At 44.0% G+C, this 19,678-nt stretch overlaps 1 protein-coding gene across 1 annotated transcript; it reads left to right on the top strand.

Annotated features, from left to right (window-relative positions):
* Nucleotides 1–336: 336 nt before the first annotated feature.
* On the top strand, nt 337–18,665 carry RETREG3 (reticulophagy regulator family member 3; the record flags this gene model as incomplete). The annotated part of the gene is made up of 9 exons (XM_084239356.1): nt 337–584; nt 11,220–11,326; nt 12,630–12,660; nt 13,584–13,710; nt 14,653–14,737; nt 15,582–15,719; nt 17,020–17,102; nt 17,702–17,834; nt 18,208–18,665. 9 exons carry the CDS (start codon nt 337–339, stop codon nt 18,663–18,665), a joined length of 1,410 nt encoding a protein of 469 aa, XP_084095482.1.
* Nucleotides 18,666–19,678: the final 1,013 nt, after the last annotated feature.

Below are 19,678 nucleotides of genomic sequence, written 5' to 3'. Positions count from 1 at the left end.
GTCGCAGCCTTCCAGCCCGCTCGCTGCACGACGCAGGCGCCAAACAAACCGCTCCGCCCGCGAACTTTCTCCGTTCCAATGAGAACTGAGTTCTGGGAAAGGAACTTCCTCGTTCGCTTGGCTTCAGGCCTACCGACGGCGCATGCGCAGCTCCGGGTCCAGCTCGGCGCGCGGGTGCGCGGGACGTACTTAAGCTGCGTCCGCCCTTCTGGGTGGGAACGAGGTGAGCCTGTGCGCAGGCGCGCGGTGGAGGGCAGGGCCTCCCCGCCGAGTGGCGCATCTGCGCAGTGGGTGTTATTGTGACTGTCGGGCCGCGGCCCCGGATGTTGTGGCTGCATGGGGGACATGGCGGAGGCAGAGGGGGTCCCTGCGGCCCCAGGCCCGGCTTCAGGGCCGACTTTCAGGGGCCGCCGCTCTGTGTCAGGCTCCTGGGAGCGGGACCAGCAGGTTGAGACGGCGCAGCGGGCCCTGGTGGAGGTGCTGGGGCCTTATGAGCCTCTGCTGAGCCGGGTGCAGGCAGCCCTGGTGTGGGAGCGGCCAGCCAGGAGCGCCCTGTGGTGCCTGGGGCTGAACGCGGCTTTCTGGTGAGACCACTGGGCCCTCGGAAACCCTCCGAGGCGCGGATTCGTCAGGGTTCTCTAGGGGTCTACCACTGCCTCCTCTGTTTTCTTCGCTGCATTGGCTTTTCCCTGTATCTGCCTCATTTTGCCTCACCTCCTTTCAGGTTTTGGCACCCCAGTTCTCCCCAGGGCCCTCCAGTTGTCTTCCCTGCTTTACCTGCTCTCGCACCCCCGCCCGCACATCTGGCAGAAGCTTGTGGCCACCTCTTAAGCCTCCGGCTGTGAGCGGAGGCGCCTCTCTTTAGCAAGGAGAGCTGTGTCACTTGAAGGCCGTCACCTCCCATCTCATGTCTGCTCAAACGTGGTTTGAAGACTCTTCAGAGATTTTAGTAGTTACTGTCGGGGTAGATTGGGGGCCTGAAGAGGCATCCACTGGTGTGATAGAACAAACTGGAGCCGACTGAATGAGCATGTTGTATATCCTTTCCTTCCACTCGGAAGTTTGCGAAGTATGAGCGTCAATGGGAGCCACCAAAGCTGCACCTAGAAAGAAAATTAGAAGCTTTTAAAGAACAGTTATGAAATAGCGACTTCACCCATTTCAAAGCCACTTAGGATTGCATCTCCTCCCCATTCCAGAAATTAGGCATCCTTAGCTATGGTAGATAGGCAAGGAAATTGAGGGTGTCTAATAGTGTGTTTGACTTTTCCTGAGCTGGAAAAGTGGAACTATAAATCTGCTTTTTAGAATCTGTTTGTGTCATGCTCTGTGAACGTGGAACTGCTGCTTCTGTCATCAACTGAAGTGGACTTAGGACTTCACTGGATCTGCCGCGTTTAATAGGTTTCTATTCAGAACTAGGGAAGTATTGGTGATTAGACTCCACAGGAACAGACGCGTAGGGGGCTCAATGAAAGCAGGCTGACCTGAATTAGCCTGAAACAGCAAAGTATGTGGTTCCAAAGACACTTTTTTTTTTTTTTTGGCCAAAAATCTATTTCCCTTAAAATTCTTGGGTTTAAAACCGAAACATTTATCCTTTGAAGGATTTTCATTGAGTGGGAGCAAAACAAATAATTCCAAGTTCATTGACAGGAAGACACAATGCTTTACTAAATTAATCCTCCCACAGTTTGGAGGAGACTAAGATTAAAGGTCTCACGGCAGCCTCTGGCATTCATTGCTTTAGCAAACTTGATAAACTATCTCTAAGATCCTTCTTGTTTATTTCTGGTTGTGCTTCTTTCCTTGATCCCAGTACCTGCTTCCATCCTGTTCTTTTCTGTCAGAAACCCTTAGCTGTAGCACCTCATTAGGAACACTTTCTGAAATGACCTGTCCCTTCACCTCCCCATCCCATTCCTTATCCCCAGCTCATCCAGTCAATCATAGGACTGTACTTCTAGGGGAAAAGTTTTCTTCAGTAGATCGGTTTGTATCAGTGTTGACTGACTGATATGTGAACAGTTTAACATCAAGATTTAAATGAATCCTGATAAATCAAGAGTTTATTAATACAGATGAGTTAGTGGCATGTATGTTCAAGGAGAGGCCTTTCCACTGCTCCTTTCAGGAGGGTTCTGGAGCCTCTGCCTGAGACACATCTTTAAATGTTAGTTTTAATTTGCTGCCCTCCCCCAACTGTCTTTACTTAAGCTTGTTAATAGTCTATGTTTAGAATCTCACTCTGAACTCCTTTTCTACTCTGGGTCTCTTAAAGCATTGTTGTGATTGATCTTTATCTCTGGCATTTCCTGGTAGCTTGCCTGCCCTGTATCCACAATTCAGCTATTGCTTGTTGCATTCCCATCACTCTCTAAGTAGGTGGAGGAGAAATATAGCAAAATGAGGGTGTGACTCTTGAGACTGATAGAGCAATTGGCTGTGTCACTTGTGGAGAGGACGCATACCTGACAAGAGTCCAGGGTTAAGAGTAAGTGATAAGGGTAGTCTGGCATTGGCGTTCATAGAATTGCTTTAGGAAATGAGTTTACTTGGGAGGTAGTCAAGAGATTCAAAATAACTTCATATTCCAGTATTGTCATATTGAGTATGGGTGTTGACATTTCACTTAGGAATGTTGAAGAGTGACAAAATGCTTAGGGAAGGGAGGAGAATCTTTAGCTCAGGTCAAAGAGAAATCAAATCTTAAATACCTTATTTTTCATTATTTGGAATAATACATCATTAGCTGAGATATGTTATACATTTGAGGTATTGGAAGATTAGATAGCAGTACAAAAAATTAGCAGAATTCTGTTAGCTCTTAATTATATTTTGTACTCAGTCAAGGTTTTTCTGTACCTATGAAGGCAACATCTTATAACTAAATAAAACAACAACATAAACAATGAAAATACAGATACCTTGCCACTGTTGTGTTTTAAGACTTTCATTTTTTTTTCTCCAGCTTCCAAAGAAATTAAGGTGACCATATCAGAGACCTTAGTTGCTTCTGGTCACTGATAATGTCATTATCTCTGGATAATAATAGGAATGTCAGGTCTACCCTTCCAATAGCTTGTATTTTGCTTCAACCCCACCTGTTAATGAGTGATTTGGGGGAAGAATATCTGAGTCAGCCAGAGTGTATTCTGACTGTATCAGAAAAGAACAGGTTGAAGTAACTTTTTGGTTTGACTCATCCTGTAGGCGATAAGGGGAGGACCAAGGAGCTCTGGAAATAAATGTGTATGAACTCCAAGCCCCCACCCCACCCCTTTCCATGGAGAGCACATGGTTCTAGGAGGGCTAGGTATTTTCAGAGCCCCTTTTCAGTTTTTAACATTGTATGATTGTAGGTGGTCTTAGGGATAGTGATTTAAGGCAATTCCCAAACTGATTTTCACTTGAGATCTGTCAGAATCTGCTTTTACAGTCACTAGTCTGAGTTAGCTATACTATATTCTAGGGGATATTATACAGTCTAAATTTTCACAATTGAAAAAAACAAAGTGTCCCCCCTTCAAAACCCTCCTAAATAAAAGATGACCGGAGATAGGATTAAAGGTATATAGCAATTCTAATTTTAAAGTTAGAATTTGAGTAAAAAGCAATAGTGAGGAACAGGAAATGGAAGGGGAGGGCCGGTTTAAGTAGAAACATCTGTGGAAAAAAATCTATACATCAGATTTCTGATGAAATCTGTTGAGCAAATGTTTTTGATGATAGTCTTTGGAGACTTCTTGCTGCTTTTGGTAGCCAAAAAGACTCCCAAGGATGCCTTGGCTTACTTATTTTTTGCCTCTTTCCATCAGTTTTTATCTATACTGATTGTAGATTGCGTGATTTCGCTCCATTAACATACATCATTAGCATCTAGCTGGTTTCAGTTCTGGTTTTGTGCAAGCAACATTTCTCACTACATGATATAGGTTAGGTTAATTTTTTTCATTCTAATTTACCAGTGACTGGCTCATTAACCAGACAGCCACAAGTGCTGTATAATAATGGGCCTTCTGTCCCTACAGGATGGGCTGCTTTGTTCTCAAGTGCCACTGAGACAAGCTTATTCTGTAATAACAAAGGAACCCAGAAATAGTGTCTTCTCTGATTGAAAAAGACATGTAATCTTATTATGTTTATAAAAATTTACCTGTACTTATCATGAGGATCCAACGTAGAGTTAACCTTAAAAATATTGTTTGATTTTGGAGTTGCATGATCTTTCTGCATACCAGATTATTTTTCCAAGGAATATTTTATTCAAACCGGTAATTCATTGGATTTTAGCCACTAATAAAGGGAATATGGACATTTCATAAAAACATACAATTCCCCCCAAAATAATCAATGGATATATAAAATTGTATCTCAACAGTGCTATGACTAAAAAAATGTTAATGCCTTTTGACCCAGTGATTCCATTTAAAGTAGTCAGTCATAAGTAAGGACAGAGATTTATGCTCAGGGATACATAGTTAAGCTTTTTCACATTAAAATTGGAAGCAGTTCAATTAGGAAAATATTTAAAAGACTGTACATATGTATGATGCAATCATTTGCAGTTTTTGCTGCTTCTCTGATGACACAGATATGTATTTGTGTATTATTAAATGAAGGAAGTTTTTACACCAGATATAGCTTATACTGCCATGGAGTTTTTATATGTGACTTGCATAAATGAAAGGAATAACCTCTGTTCACATTTTGGGCATAAATGTGGATGATGGATCCTTTAAAGAATGTTGTATTATGGAAAATTTAAAACATACACGTAAGTAGATAGAATGCTATTTACTGTCATATTACCCGCTTTAAAATTTTCTAACCCATGATCAATTTTGTATCTTCTATACCCCAGTTCTTTATTACCTCCTTTATTGTTTTGAGGCAGATCCCAGATGTCATATAATTTAATCTGTAAACACTTCAGTATGAGTCTCTGAAAAATAAAGGCCAAAAAATACATTCCCATTATCACATGTAAAAAATTAGTGATCCCCCAAATTAATTATTCCAGTCAGTGTTCAAATTTCTAATTTTCTCATAAATATTTGTGTCTTTTTTTTTTAAAAGATTTATGCATATAAGAACTGAGGTATAGGCCAGAGGTGTAGGGGGGGTGAGAGGATTCACCAGAGAGTGGGGAGCAGAATAGGTAGATCCACTCAAATACACTGCTGAGGGGAGCAGTGAGTGAGACAGGAGAGGTCTGCTGCACCATGTGGATGGCTGATAATATATATTTTTAAAAACAATCTCTTTGAGGGCCTCCCTGGTGGTGCAAGGAGTTAAATACCACACTATGAAGCAATCCACAACCTCTGAGGCATGAGTTCGATCCCTGGCCTACTTGGCGAGGCAGACCTCTCCTGTCTTACCCGCTGCTCCCCTCAGCAGTGTATTTCAGTCAGTTTGTCTGTTCTGCTCCCCACTCTGTCTCTGGTTGATGCCCCCGCATCTCTGGCCTGATCCCAGCTCTTGTGTGCATAAATAAATAAATCTTAAAAAAAAAATCTGTTTGAGTTAAGATCCAAATTTAAGTCCGCATAATGTGACTGATAGTCTGTTTTTTACATCCCTTGCTCTGTTGGTTCCCTTTCAGTCTTTTTCCCTCTTTGCAGTTTATTTATTGAAGAAACCAGTGTCTCCTATAAAGTGTCCCACAGACTGGGTTTGTTGATTGCATCTCCACAGCTTAACTTGTGCCCTGTGCTCCATATTTCCTCTGAATTATTAATTGGATGTATAGGTTTGATCCGATTCAGTGTCAAAGAGTATATATACATCTATGTATATTCTTTTTGGCAAGACCATTTCATAGTTGGATATACTTATTTCATTTATATTTTCTCTTTAATTATAACTTATATTTTCTAAACTTTCTTTAATAAGCATGCTTGCCTTTAGAAATGAGAAGTAAATCATTAGATTGCAAGTCTACAGTGGGTAGAAGAAACAGTGGGCTATGGGCAATCCCCAAATTAAATAATTCAATTCATATAAATAATGCAGAGTTGACTGCATTTGCAGTTGTTTTGCTAGGTTGGGAAGTTCTCATGCCGATTATAGTTGCTGAGAAATGTTTTGCATGTTGTAATCAAACTTTTGCATTGTTATATCTACATGGAAATATTTTGACCTGCATGAATAGACATTGCAAGACTAATCAAGAGGAATCCTCCCTTATTTTCCCCCCATCCTCTACTCATGCCTCAGAGGTTGTGGATTGCTTCATAGTGCAGTATTTAACCCCTTGCACCACCAGGGAGGCCCTCAAACACATTGTTTTTAAAAATATAATATTGGGCCATCCACATGGTACAGCAGACCTCTCCTGTCTCACTCACTGCTCCCCTCTACAAGTACTACCAGTCTTGTTAGTACTTAAGTTGTGTCTTTGTTTTTGTGTAGAAGAACTGAGGTGGAGGCCAGAAGTGCTGGTGGTGGGGGTGTGTGGGGAGCAGAACAGGCAGACTGACTGAAATACACTGCTGAGGGGAGCAGCGGGCGAGACAGGAGAGGTCTGCTGCGCCATGTGGGTCAGCTACCTGGCTGGGGATCAAACCCAGTTGTGTGGTGTCTTATCCACAAAGGTTTTTCACAGTTGGGCTTCCAGGTTACCTCCATAAAATGACAAGCATAATGGGACCTCAATTGTTGCAAAACACCAATCTGAGCTTGATAGTCCCTTTTTATTTAGGAATTTAGTGTTGAGAGCTGGAAGGAAAGGAGTGCGTGCTTACCCACTTTTTTCATCCTTGATAGTCACACCCCTAGGGAACATGGATATTTTCTAGTTACCTTGGAGGGGTGAACGTTAGTGATTTGAGATGATCTTTTCATTAAGTTTTTATCTATATGGAAATGCCATTTTTCCAAGATACGCTATACCACCACTCTTTTCCCCTGAAGTTCCTGCAGTGACTTGTTCAAGGAAAGGATAAATCGGGTCTCCTAAGTCAGATTTATGGGTCAGGATTAATCTTGCTCAAGAAGATGCTTATAGGTGTAGCCTTCATAGAGACAGAATTTTCTAAAACTCTACTGATTTACCTTCATCTCCAGGGTAAAATCTAGTGCGCTTTGTTAGAACAGTCAGTTAATGATCTGACTCCTGCCCACCCCCCCATTTTGTTCCGTATGATTCAGTTCTGTCTGTCTGCTTGTAGTTCCTTCCATTAGTCCTGCTAGCTGAGTGCTCTCTATCTGAATGTCTTCTTCCTTCCCACACCTTTTTGCTCTGTTTTCTTACCAATTACCTTTCAAATCTTAGATGTTCTCTTTTTATCATCATCTTGTCCTGTTATATGGTAAACACACATGAACAAATACACTTGAGAATAAGGTCTATGTCTCTATTCTGTAACTGGGCTATTCACCGTAAGACCTGAGCATATAGTAGACACTCAGTGTTAGACTGAATTAAAGCATAGTTTATGAGAATGGAAGGTGGGGCCGTAACAGACTAAGATAGTCTGGGTCTTAAAGAAATGATAGTTTTATTGCCAACACCTCTGGAAATCTGAGCTTGCTTAGAAAAGTGTAATGTCCTTTCCCTACCCCAGTTTATATTTGTGTTAGTGATCACGCCCTGGGAAGTGGAAGTTGCAGACAGTCTGGATTGCCTCCCTAGAGAGCCCATTCAAGTACTCCAGAGAAAACAGCAATCTCACCACATGCAGCAGGTGGGGCTTGGAAGCAGTCACACTGGGGAGGAGGACACTTTCAAGCCCTTATGCTTGGCCTTGTTAAATTTGCTTGTTTGTTGGGATGATGAACTGGCTTTAGTGAGGAGATTAATGGCCTGTGGCAACTCTAAAGGCTTATTTCTGCTAAGCAGCTTTCATTCTTTAATTGCACTTATAATTACGGTATCCCTTAAGTGGTAGGGTGGAAAAATAGGAATAGGTTTGTCATTGATGACTGGATTTCTGAGTCCTTGTCTCCTTTCAGCCCTCATTCTCTGTATCGATTTTAAAAATTACATATGGATTTGTGTTATTGAAAATAAAGTATAAAAATGTCTAGAAGCAAAAAACAAAGCTTCTGCATGTATATATGTATTCATATATACCACAGATAAAGCTTTTAAAAATTATGATACTGATTTTACTCTTAGTACTGTGCTATGATTATATCAAGTCATTAGGTCATATGTTGAATTGAGAAAAGAGGTCATTTGTAACCAATCCTTGGTCATCTTTACCCTGTTTGATTGGTTACTGTGATAACAATTTACACTGTAAAATTGAGTAGAACTATGTGTTAGGCACATATTAGATACCTTGTATTTTGACTTTTATTAAAATCAAATATGATTTTTTTCCCCTAAAGATTTTATTTATTTATTTATTTATACATGCAAGCACTGGGTACAGTCAGAAGTTCGGGAGGGTGAGAGAATTCACCAGAGCCAGAGCGGGGAGCAGAGCAGGCAGAAGGACCGAAGTACACTGCTGAAGGGAGCAGCGGGCGGCAGGAGAGGTCTGCGCGCCATGTGGGACCCTCCTCTGGTGGCCCGGGAGCAGCCGGGGATCAAACCGGCGCTGCAGAGGCTGCGGGCAGCTTCGCAACCCAGCGCTCAACTGCTGCGCCACCGGGGAGGCCCAAATATGATATATTTTTAAGGATTTATTTATGCATACAAGAGCCGGGGTGTAGGCCAGAGGGGGGCGGGTAAGAGAATTCACCAGAGTCGAGTGGGGAGCAGAGTAGGCAGATCTACTGAAATACACTGCTGAGGGGAGCAGCGGGCAAATCAGGAGAGTTCTACTGCGCTATGTGGGTTAGCTCCCTGGCCAGGGATTAACTCATGCTCTAGTGGCTGCAGATAGCTTCAGAGTGCTGAGACTTAACCCCTTGTGCCACCAGGGAGACCCTCAAATATGATCTTTCTATAGATATAAGTATGTTGTTTCTGATACCTACAAACAGTTCTGCAATATTTGTAATCGATAACATCACATACAGATGAAATCGAGGCTTGCAGAGATTAAGGTCTCCATAACTAAAAGTGACTAACTGTTGTTCAGAGACTCAAACTCAAGCCCCTCTAAGAGCCGTGTCTTACTGCCTTGCTGAACCACCTCTGGGGGTGTATTGGCTTTGGGGGCATGTATTTCCTTTGGATCTTAGAGCAATGTTTTTCAAACCACCTGTGGTGAAGGACTAGAGGTATTGTTTCCCCCAATATGTTGTAAATCAGTACTCTTGTAAAATACAATATAAATGAGTTAGAATATTTAAGTTTAAAATGCATAGAAAGGGCCTCCCCAGTGGCGCAGCGGTTGAGCGCTGGTTTGCGAAGCTGCCCGCGGCCTCTGCGGCGCAGGTTCAATCCCCAGCTGCTCCCCGGCCACTGGAGGAGGGTCCCACATGGCGCGCAGACCTCTCCTGCCGCCCGCTGCTCCCCTCAGCAGTGTACTTCGGTCCTTCTGCCTGCTCTGCTCCCCGCTCTGGCTCTGGTGAATTCTCTCACCCTCCTGCGCTTCTGACTGTACCCAGTGCTTGTATAAACAAACAAACAAACAAACAAATAAATAAATAAAACATGCCTCTATTAAAAAAAAAATAAAAATAAAATGCATAGAAAATATAAGTCCATATGTATTCTTACACTCAGAGTTGCTTGATCAAATTGCTTAAGATTTCCTAAGGGCCTCCTTGGTGGTGCAAGGGATTGAGATGCGGCCTTTGGGGCTGTCTGCAGCCTCTGCAGCGCAGGTTCGATCCCCGGCCAGAGAGTTACCCACATGGTGCAGCAGACCTCTCCTGTCTCACCCGCTGCTCCCCTCAGCAGTGTGTTTCGGTCATTCTACCTGTCCTGCTCCCCACTCTGTCTCTGGTGAATCCTCTCACCCCATCCACCTCTGACACCTCTTGTATGCATAAATAAATAAATTTAAGAAAAAAAAATTTCCTAAATGCTTACTTTCAATGTCTCTGCTTGTTGGTAAATGCAGCTTGTTGGCTAACACACCACAGATGTTCTGCACTGCCTTTGAGGTTTTAGGGTGGTGTAATAGAACAATTCATTAAAACATTTTATCGTGAAAGATTTTTTTGTATGTGCGGAGGTAGAGAGAATAGTACAAATAAAGAATGTGTACTCATCACCCAACTTCAGCGTGGTTACCACCCATGGTCAGTCTGGTTTCATCTTCTTTCAGACTCTTTCCCCTCCAAACTATTATCTTGACACATATTGCAGACATCATTTCATTTATAAGTATTTTAGTTTGTATTTCTGAGAGATAGTGGCACTTTAAACACATAACTTCTATAACATTGTACCTAAAAAAATTAACATAATTCTTTATTATCTTCAGATGTGTTGTCAGTGTTTTTAGTTTCCAAGATTGTTTATGAATATCTATTTATTGTTGACTCTTTCAAATAGAACTAGTTTTTCCTTTATTCTGGTAATGTGATATATTTGTTCATCTTTGTATGTTTAACCACTCTTGCAATAAATAAATTTTAATAGATTTAGTTTAATAAGTTCATGGAATAAATCCCACAAATTGGTCATGATGTGTAATCCTTTTAATATGGTGCTGAATTCAGTTTGCTAGTACTTTAGTGTGGATTTTGGTCTATCTTCATACAGGTTATTGGTTGGCAATTTTCTTGTAGTCTTCATCTGGCTTTGGTATCATTGATGCTGGCCTTATCAAGATGTGTTCCCTCTTCAATTTCTTGGAAAGGGTTGAGAAAGATAGGTTTTAATTCTGAAGAACTGACTTTTTGTTATAACTTTAGGGTAACATTTCTATGTGACCTTGACCAAGTCATTGTACTTTATTGGGTCTCAATTCCTTTATCTGTAAAAGGGTTATCTAATTGAGTTAAATTCTCTTTAAAACACTTTTGTCAGTGTGTTGCTCTACACTAGGGTCTGATTTGGTAGAAAGGTGTGTGCTTTCATCATTTGCTAAAAAGGATGAATTCTTCCTGAAATTAGTAGAATCACAGTCTTAAGAGTTAAGGGGGCTTCAAGAGGCTGTTTGTTTTAGTCTTCTGCCTTTACAGAAGCATATTATTCCCTTTGCCCTATAAGCAAAGTAGCTGAAGTCCAGAAATTCTAAGCGATTTACTCAAGATATAGAACAAGGACTTAAAGTTTTCTTTTCCTCAGAGTGTACAGTGCACATATGGCCTTTTCTGAAATTACCTTAAGTGGATAATGACCTTCTGTTTTTCCTTTTCTGTAGGTTCTTTGCACTGACATCCCTTCGTCTTGTGTTTCTGCTTGCGTTCAGCTCTATGATCATTGTGTGTATCGATCAATGGAAGAACAAAATCTGGCCTGAAATAAGAGGTAAATTGGTAGCATTTAGAACAATCTGAAGTGGAAATGGGCTTTCCTGTAATTTTTGCTTATAGTTTTGGGGATTTATGAGGGTATATGGAGCTGTAAGTACGTTTTGATGTCTGTATTATTTGCTTTAGTTGACACTTCAAGGGTGAATGCCCCATCTATGACTCAGATCTGAGTGAGTTCTGCCCTTCCCATTATTATTAAACTTAGGAAATCTGTATCCACTACCTGAGATAATCTTGCCCTTGTAATTGGCCTAAGGAATAAGTAGTCCTTCATTTAATAAAAAATCTCATTGGATACTACATCTTTAACAGGGAGGTATCAGTTTGCCTCTCAGGAATTTCTTTTAAATGCTTTTTTGAAATTTAGACTTTATCCTAAAGGTAGTAGCTCGTCTTTGAAGGTTTTTTTTTTATTAGAGATGATATGAAAGATTAATTTGGTAGCATTTTATAGGATCAAAGGGAGGGAGAAAAGGGGCAAGGAGGGACACCTGTTAGGAGACTATTGCAGGAGCTGTCACGGAGGTGTCAGGAAACAGGATGATTCAAAGAGCTGTGAAGACGGAAGACATAGAAGAATGATACATAGTATTAGAAGAATAAGGGATAAAAGCAGACTTTGGGATTTCAAATTCTGGAGAATAGGACAATAGCATTACAATTAACAGACAGTGTCAGGCAGGGGAGTTTGGGTAGGACATGAGAGCGAGGAAAATTGAAAGTTTTGGATAGGTTAATTTTGAATTTCTCGCAGATGCTAACTAGAGTGAACAGCCTTTAAGTACATTCCTATACTATTTTGCAGAGATTTAAAGGAATCATGTAGCTCATCCACCTGTCTTAGGCTGGTGAATGTCAACAGACTGTATCATTCATTATTGTTAATGGGTCTCTTTTTTAAAGAGAATAGGCAGATTTCTAGGGCTGGTGCAGTTAAAATAACATGCTGTGGTAGCCCAGTGTATTGATGTACATGAGCAGCCCAGACGCACTTGAGGGGTGGGATCAACCATTTTTGGGTGTGTACCTCAGTTCTTAGCTATCGTGATTAGAAGGGGTCCTTATGGTCCATTTGGATCCCCCGCTTTCCCTAGAGAAACGAACAGGCATAGACCATCATTCCTTTTGCTGTAGTTCCCTAGCTCTGGCAGTGTAACATGGTGTCTCCATTTTATTGACTGTTACTGTTTATTTCCCCCCAAACCTATTAAAACATGGGCTGTCAGACCAACAGTCTAACATTTTTTGTGTTTAATTTTCTCTACCAACTAATATTGGTGTTTTTTTTAATATTGTAGTGCCAAGACCTGACGCAGTAGACAATGAAAGGTATGGAACACTAATTAAATCCCTTTTTTGTTGCTCTGATTCTCTTGTTGCGTAATATTCTGGTTACATGTTGTTAACCCCATGCTCAGGACACAGTATAAGCTGAGAACCTAGTCTGTTCCAAATAATCATTTTAATAGTTCCTGAAGTTCAGGCAGCAGATATGTTGAAATGACTAATGACCTCTGATATTTCCAAGAGAAGTTTCTGAAAATGCGGCATTCCAGGGGCCCATAACTTGACATGCCAGGGAATTAACTGCATTATTCAGTGCTCGTGTGATAACTTTGAGGCAACTTAGTTCATTTATCTTCTGGCTTTTATTACTAGGTCATTTGCTATTTTCCGTGACCTCTGGCTATTTAAAGTTCCTAGTCAGAAAACACACTGGTTTCTGGCATCAACAAGCCAAAGATTCCTCTTGTGTCTTACAGCTCCTGCTTTCATTTCTCAGTTCATTCACCCCATGTGTTTGGTCCAAGGAATTTTTTCTGCTGTGGTTTACTTTGGTTTTGCTTTATTTTCTCTCTGAGGGGGACATCCACCATTGCATTCCCCTCAGCAGCAGTGGTGTCCGATTGCTTTACTTTTATCCTTAGATTGCAATCCTAGTGAATTGCAATGGTTTGAGTGCAGGGAAGATGTTTCTAAGCACAAAGGGCCTTGGAGCTGGTGGCAGGTTTACACACGTGGATTTGGCTGCTTGCTCACAGGGTGGAGTTGTCAGAACAAGTTTGCCCTCCTAGTCTCTAAATTCAAGTTTCAACTGGTAAGCCAAGAAGAAAGTCATGCTTCACCTCCAAAGCACCTAGGACAGTACTCCCCAGCCCCTATTTAAACCCGGAAGTATTGGCTGCCAAGCAGCAAGATGAGGAAAACCCTCAACACCCTCCTTTCACAGCTCCCCCTTCTCTCTCCCATAGCTGGGGCTTTGTGCACCCTCGGTTGCTCAGCGTGCCCGAGCTCTGCCACCACGTAGCTGAAGTCTGGGTTAGTGGGACCATTTTCATAAGGAATCTTTTGCTTTTCAAAAAGCAAAACCCAGGCAAGGTAAGACTCTCCCCTTTTTCTTTTTTTTAAAGATTTATTTATTTATGCATACAAGAGCTGGGGTACAGGTCAGAGATGCGGGGGGTGAGAAAATTCACCAGAGACAGAGTGGGGAACAGAACAGGCAGACTGACCGAAGTACACTGCTGAGGGGAGCAGTGGGCGAGACAGGAGAGGTCTGCTGCGCCATGGGGGTAGCTCCCTGGCCAGCCAGGGATTGAACTCATGCTACAGAGGCTGTGGATTGCTTCATAGTGCTGTGCTTAACCCCTTGCGCCACCAGGGATGCCCCAAGACTCTCTCTTTTTCAATTTCATTTCTGGCTTCTCAGTTTATGCTAAACTGAAATAGCTGTTTCACTGCATAGCCTCATTCAACAAAGAAAAGACCATGGTGTTTGTGGCAATAAAGGGAAGGTGTAGGAAGGGGCTTCTGACTAGCCGCTAGGACTGAGGCATGAGCTCAGTGGCTCCTCCTTTGGTGCGCTTGCCGCTTATAGTAGATCATCTTCCTGCCCCAACACGGGAAAGAAGACTTGCTTGTGTGTGTGCTGTGGCGTGTTAAACATGGGGTAGGTGATTGGGTTTTTTAAATTTTTTACTTTGACTTAAAAAACCCATCACCAACACTTGGCTTTCAGAGAGAATTTTTGGCTAAGTCCTATTCAAACCGATTTTCCAGCATGAAAGGTACAGTCTTAGGGGTTAACCATAATAGAAGTGAATAGAATGGCGTGAATAGAAATGGAATCATCCTCTTTCTCCCAAACAGATCACCACCATTGGATACACAAGTGGCTAGCTACATCTGTCATTCTGATGTGCTTGATTCATAGATCATAAAGAATTATTTAGATCATATCTCCACTTTGCCCCCTCCCATTCTACACCCTGGTCCCCTGCCATGTGTTAGAAACTTAACACTGTTTCCTACCTCCCCCAGTTCTGCTTGCTGACCTGTGGGATATTGACCTTTTTGGCAGTCTTGGGCCGCTATGTCCCTGGCCTCCTGCTGTCCTACTTAATGCGTAAGTCTGGCGTATACCTTACCCATGAGCTTCCCCTACCTGTTGATTTTCCAGCCACAGCTAACTCTGGATAAAGAGAGAAGACTTACAGTTTGGTTCTTCAGGAAATGATGTTTCAATATTTTCATGACCTGTTTGGTATCATAAAAATGTCTTTCTTTATACCTGTAACAGGCTTCCCACATGTAAAGTTCTTACCAAGTCATTTACCAAGTCAGTTTTAGAAATTGATGAAGATCTACTAACACATCAATATATTGTGTTACCTACTGTAAAGAACTGTCTCCCTATTTAAGGAGATGAATTTTAGCGCCTTGTATTGTGTAACAGTGGAACATAACTCAGTGGATCTTCTACTGGGCTCTGTTAACCCCAGCGTGCTTTTTTACTCCATGGAGCATACATATTTTTATAAAATTAGTTACTTCCTGTTGGCCTGAATTTTGCTTGCTTAGTGCCTGAAGAGCTGAACAGTTATGATAGTGGCCCTAATATATGAGAATCTCAGGTGATCAGTGGTGTCTGAGGTGGTGTCACCATTTGGCCTTGTTTATGGTTCAGTGACACTCTCAGGCAAGTGACTACACTGCCTGTTTCTATCCTTTCCTCCCTCAGTTGGCAGCATGCTCTGTGCACAACCTTGCAGGTCATGGCAGAAGTCCTTGCCCTCCCAAGCCCCCTCATGTAATAGGGGAGACCAGTGAAGATGGCCCACAGAAGTACACCGACCTGTTCTACACTAAGCTTCCAAGCCCTGAGGGCATGCATGATAGCAGAGGGATAGCTAGGATTGTTGCAGGCAGCCCTGACTATTTCCACTACTGTTTCCCATTTCTCCTCTCAGTTGTCACTGTCATGATATGGCCCCTGGCTGTGTACCACCGTCTGTGGGATCGGGCCTACGTACGGCTAAAGCCAGCTCTGCAGCGGCTGGATTTCAGTGTCCGTGGCTACATGATGTCCAAGCAGAGAGAGAGACAACGTAAGTGTCACAGGGAGGTTTCCTTCCATTTGGGGAAGAGGAGAAGCCTTCTCAGGTCAAAAGTAGATCTGACATAATGGCTAGGTCCTCAAAAGTGGAGAAGTGAGGTGTGGTAGGGGTGTGTGTGTAGGTAAAAATGATACTCTATTCCAGGGAAATCTATCCAGGCTTACCAATTTTTCCTGTTTGGAATTCTGCATAGTTCCATTTTAAACAGAATCTAAGAAAAGTTTTCCCAAGTTGAATACAAGCCAGTGAAGATAAGCACTAGTGTTAGCTGCTTTTTCGCTAGCACTCTCCATGTGCCCAAGCACTGTGCTGGCTGCTCTGCCTACATCACCTTGTTTAACTTTTACAAGAACCTTGATCAGTGGGTGGTATTATTGTCCTTTTCCAGTGAAGAAAGTGAAGCTCACAGTAAATAGTAGAACAGGTCTTTTTACCTCCTAAGCCAGGCCTCTTTTTAAAAGATTTTATTAATACAAGCACTGGGTACAGTCAGAAGCGCGGGAGGGTGACAGAATTCACCAGAGCCAGAGTGGGGAGCAGAGCAGGCAGAAGGACTGAAGTACACTGCTGAGGGGAGCAGTGGGCAGCAGGAGAGGTCTGCGCGCCATGTGGGACCCTTGCTCGGTGGCCAGGGATCGAACCGGTGCTGCACAGGCTGCGGGCAGCTTTGCAACCCAGTGCTCAACCGCTGCACCACCGGGGAGGCCCAGCCAGGCCTCTTTTCACTGCTGACAACTGCTTTCCAAAGGTGATTCAAAACATTCCAGAGCCCAAAGTGCACTAACCCAGGATCCTCCAGCGCACAAATGGCAGTTGTATGAACATTTTTCCTGGTCTGATTCAGGTTCGGTGCTTCATTAGCCATGGCCTTCAGAGAGCCCTGCACATGGTTACCAAGACCCAGCTCCCCGTGGGCCAGTTGAATCAGAACTCAGAAGCCTAGTTTAATCAGGGTGGGGTATCTCCCTTTGCCCTCTCTCTGGTAGTGTCTGCTTGCCTCCTTGACATCCCACCTGCCCCTCGCATTTCCTGAGAGTTCTTAACAGGCCTGGAAGTTGATCATCTGACCAGAACAAAACTACATCAGGGTTACTGGTGGGAGGGCTGATGGGAGACAGGACTTTCTCTCCTGGGGTATCAGCCTACCTTGCCCCTTAGGTGCAGCAGCCTGGCCTTCAGTCTTAGAGCCATATTCAGACTGGTTCTTTGTTATTTTATGCCTTTGAAGTCCAAAGGGGGTGGGGATTCCCCTCAAGGGAAGACATCAAGTCCTTCTGATCTTTGCACATAGTGCGACGCAGAGCTCTACACCCAGACCGCGCTGTGGACGACCATAGTGACAGCGAAGAGGAGCTTGCTGCCTTCTGTCCTCAGGTATCTTGGGTGTGGGAGCTGCCCCATTTTCTTTAGCTCCCTTTCAATCATCTGGCGCCTCACATTTAGGCAATATCCAGGTTTTCGGATTCCTTATGGGCTCCCCAAGGCCCATGGGGCAATCTCCACGAGCAGCGAGCAGAGAAGCTAGTATTCGGTTTGGAACTTTGTACATAGATCTCAGTTTGAGCCTGGTGACCAGCACACCCTCTTCCATGTCTCCTTTTAATCCCTGCCATCACGGCAGAGCTTCTGGAACTGGCATGATCAACTTTCAAACAGTTCAGTCCACTGTAGGTTGGGCTGTGTGTGTATCCCCCTGACCACCTGCAAAAAGTATTCTCTGGCTCAGTTGTTTGGCAAAAGTAAGTGGCTAGCTGGTGCCAAGACTGCTTTCCTTCCTGTGCTCAAATAAGGGTATTCCTTGGGGAGCAGCCTAAAAAGGGTCAGTTTTGACTAGACTCCCCCTCCATGCCAGGTTTCGCTGCTGGCCTTAGTTTAGCCTCTAGGGCTAGCTCATTAAAGCTGTTACTGGGGGACTTCGCCTGGTTCCTAATCGCATCATCTCTTCAGACTTGTCGGTCTTTTCTTTTCCTAAGCTGGATGATTCTACTGTTGCCAGGGAATTGGCCATCACAGACTCTGAACACTCGGATGCTGAGGTTTCCTGTACAGACAATGGCACGTTCAATCTTTCAAGGGGCCAAACACCTCTAACGGAAGGTTCTGAAGGTGAGGGGAACCTCAGATCTGAGTTGATTATGGCTCTTATTGTTGTCTCAGCTTCCCTGGGCAAAAGGGATACTGGTGCCCGCTCCTTTTGTTTCCTGAGCTGTGGGTCAAGTGGCAGAGTGGCCTTGGGGGTGTGGCTGGGTCATGGTACTTCTGCTCTCCTTAAAATTCTCAGTCCCTTAGTAACTTCCTTGGGGGTATAGTGAAGAGGGGAGTTCTTTGGCCAGCAGATACCTCAGCAGCTTGTAAGGAGTAAAGCTAGCCTGCTCCACAGGCTAGGGTGGAAAACCTGATTAGACGGGCCTGATTTTGTGGGGCTGGGGTATAGGACGGCAAGGCAACTGCCTTGTCTCAGACATCCCTGTTTTCCCAGATCTAGATGGTCACAGTGATCCAGAGGAATCTTTTGCCAGAGACCTTCCAGACTTCCCGTCCATTAATGTGGATGCCACTGGCCTGGACGATGAGGATGACACCAGCATCGGGATGCCCAGCTTGATGTACCGGTCCGCACCAGGGACTGAAGAGCCTCAGGCAATCCCTGCCAGTCGGGATGAAGCTGCACTGCCAGAGCTTCTGCTTAGTGCCCTTCCTGCAGGGTCTAACCTCACCAGCAACCTTGCTAGCCTTGTCTCGCAGAGCATGATCCAGCTGGCGCTGTCAGGGGCCTCTCAGACAGGCCCTTCCGGCCCACCTCCTCGGAGAGTAACAAGAGGCTTCCTCCAGGCCCCCAGTTCTGACCTGGACACTGACGCTGAGGGGGATGACTTTGAACTTCTGGACCAGTCAGAGCTGAATCAGCTAGACCCTGCCAGTTCCAGGAGCCACTGAGGCAGAAACTCCTGTTGGGGTCATGGAGTTTAGGTTTTTTTCTCCCCATCCCACATAAGGTGAAGGGGCAAGGGAAGAACCCAGGTCCCATCCCCTGAATTATATTTGTATGCTGGGTGTTCTGGTTGATCCTCAGAGGCCTGCTGAGAGCACACTCCCCTACCACCAGCTGGACACCCACTTCTGAGCTCAGTCACTGAAGTCAGAGTGTGCTCCCTTGAGGGAGGCTTCTCTCCATCAGGATGGTACTTTCGGGGAACAAAGTAGTCAGGGGCATTGTTTCCCCTTTGAGGGGGGTGCTGCTGTTTTCTTCTAGGTATGGGTGCTTGGGGGTCCTCAGTGACAGAAGAACCCTTCCTCTCCTTCCTCCTGTCTCTAGAGCTCCAAAAGTCAGGCAGCAGCCAGAAGAGTTACACGGTCATCCTCTTCCAGTGCTAAGCCATGATTTGTTTGTTTCCCAACAAGCTTGTTCTCTGGTTCTGCAGAGCAGGCCTGCTTCCTCTGCCCAAGCTCCTCCTCATTTTTTGAGGCTGTTGCAAAATACTGCTAGTGAAATTTAAGAAATGTGAACATGATGTGGGGTGGGCCTCTTCTACATTACCTTGGGCCTCGGGGTCAGCTGGCTAGGAAGGTGAGCGCCTCAGAATCTAATGGTCTCACTGAATCCTCTGGAGCTGCCCAGTTCTCTTTGGTGCTGCCGACCCCTGGCTTCATTTGACCATAAGCCTGAGCAATGAGCAAAGCAATACCATACCCATTCCCATGTTCTGTTCCTGCCCCTGCTCCTCCTCTGGAGAAGCAATAATTCCATGGGGGGTGTTAAAGAAGCACTTTACAAATAGCTCAGTGGCATTCATCCCAGGAGCCACCAGCTTTTCTTGCACCAGCTCTTTTTAGTCCCTGTTCAGATTCTTTCATACTTTTATCAAGTGCTTCCCAACTTGACTGGGCCTCCAAGGATGAGCCCAGTTGCAAGAAAGTAGCTATAATCAGCAGAGAACCCTCTGAGGGAC

Source organism: Talpa europaea (assembly GCF_964194135.1).
Source record: "Talpa europaea genome assembly, chromosome: 7".
NCBI classification, from domain to species: Eukaryota; Metazoa; Chordata; class Mammalia; order Eulipotyphla; family Talpidae; genus Talpa; species Talpa europaea.
This window is presented reverse-complemented; position numbering and strand designations above follow the sequence as displayed.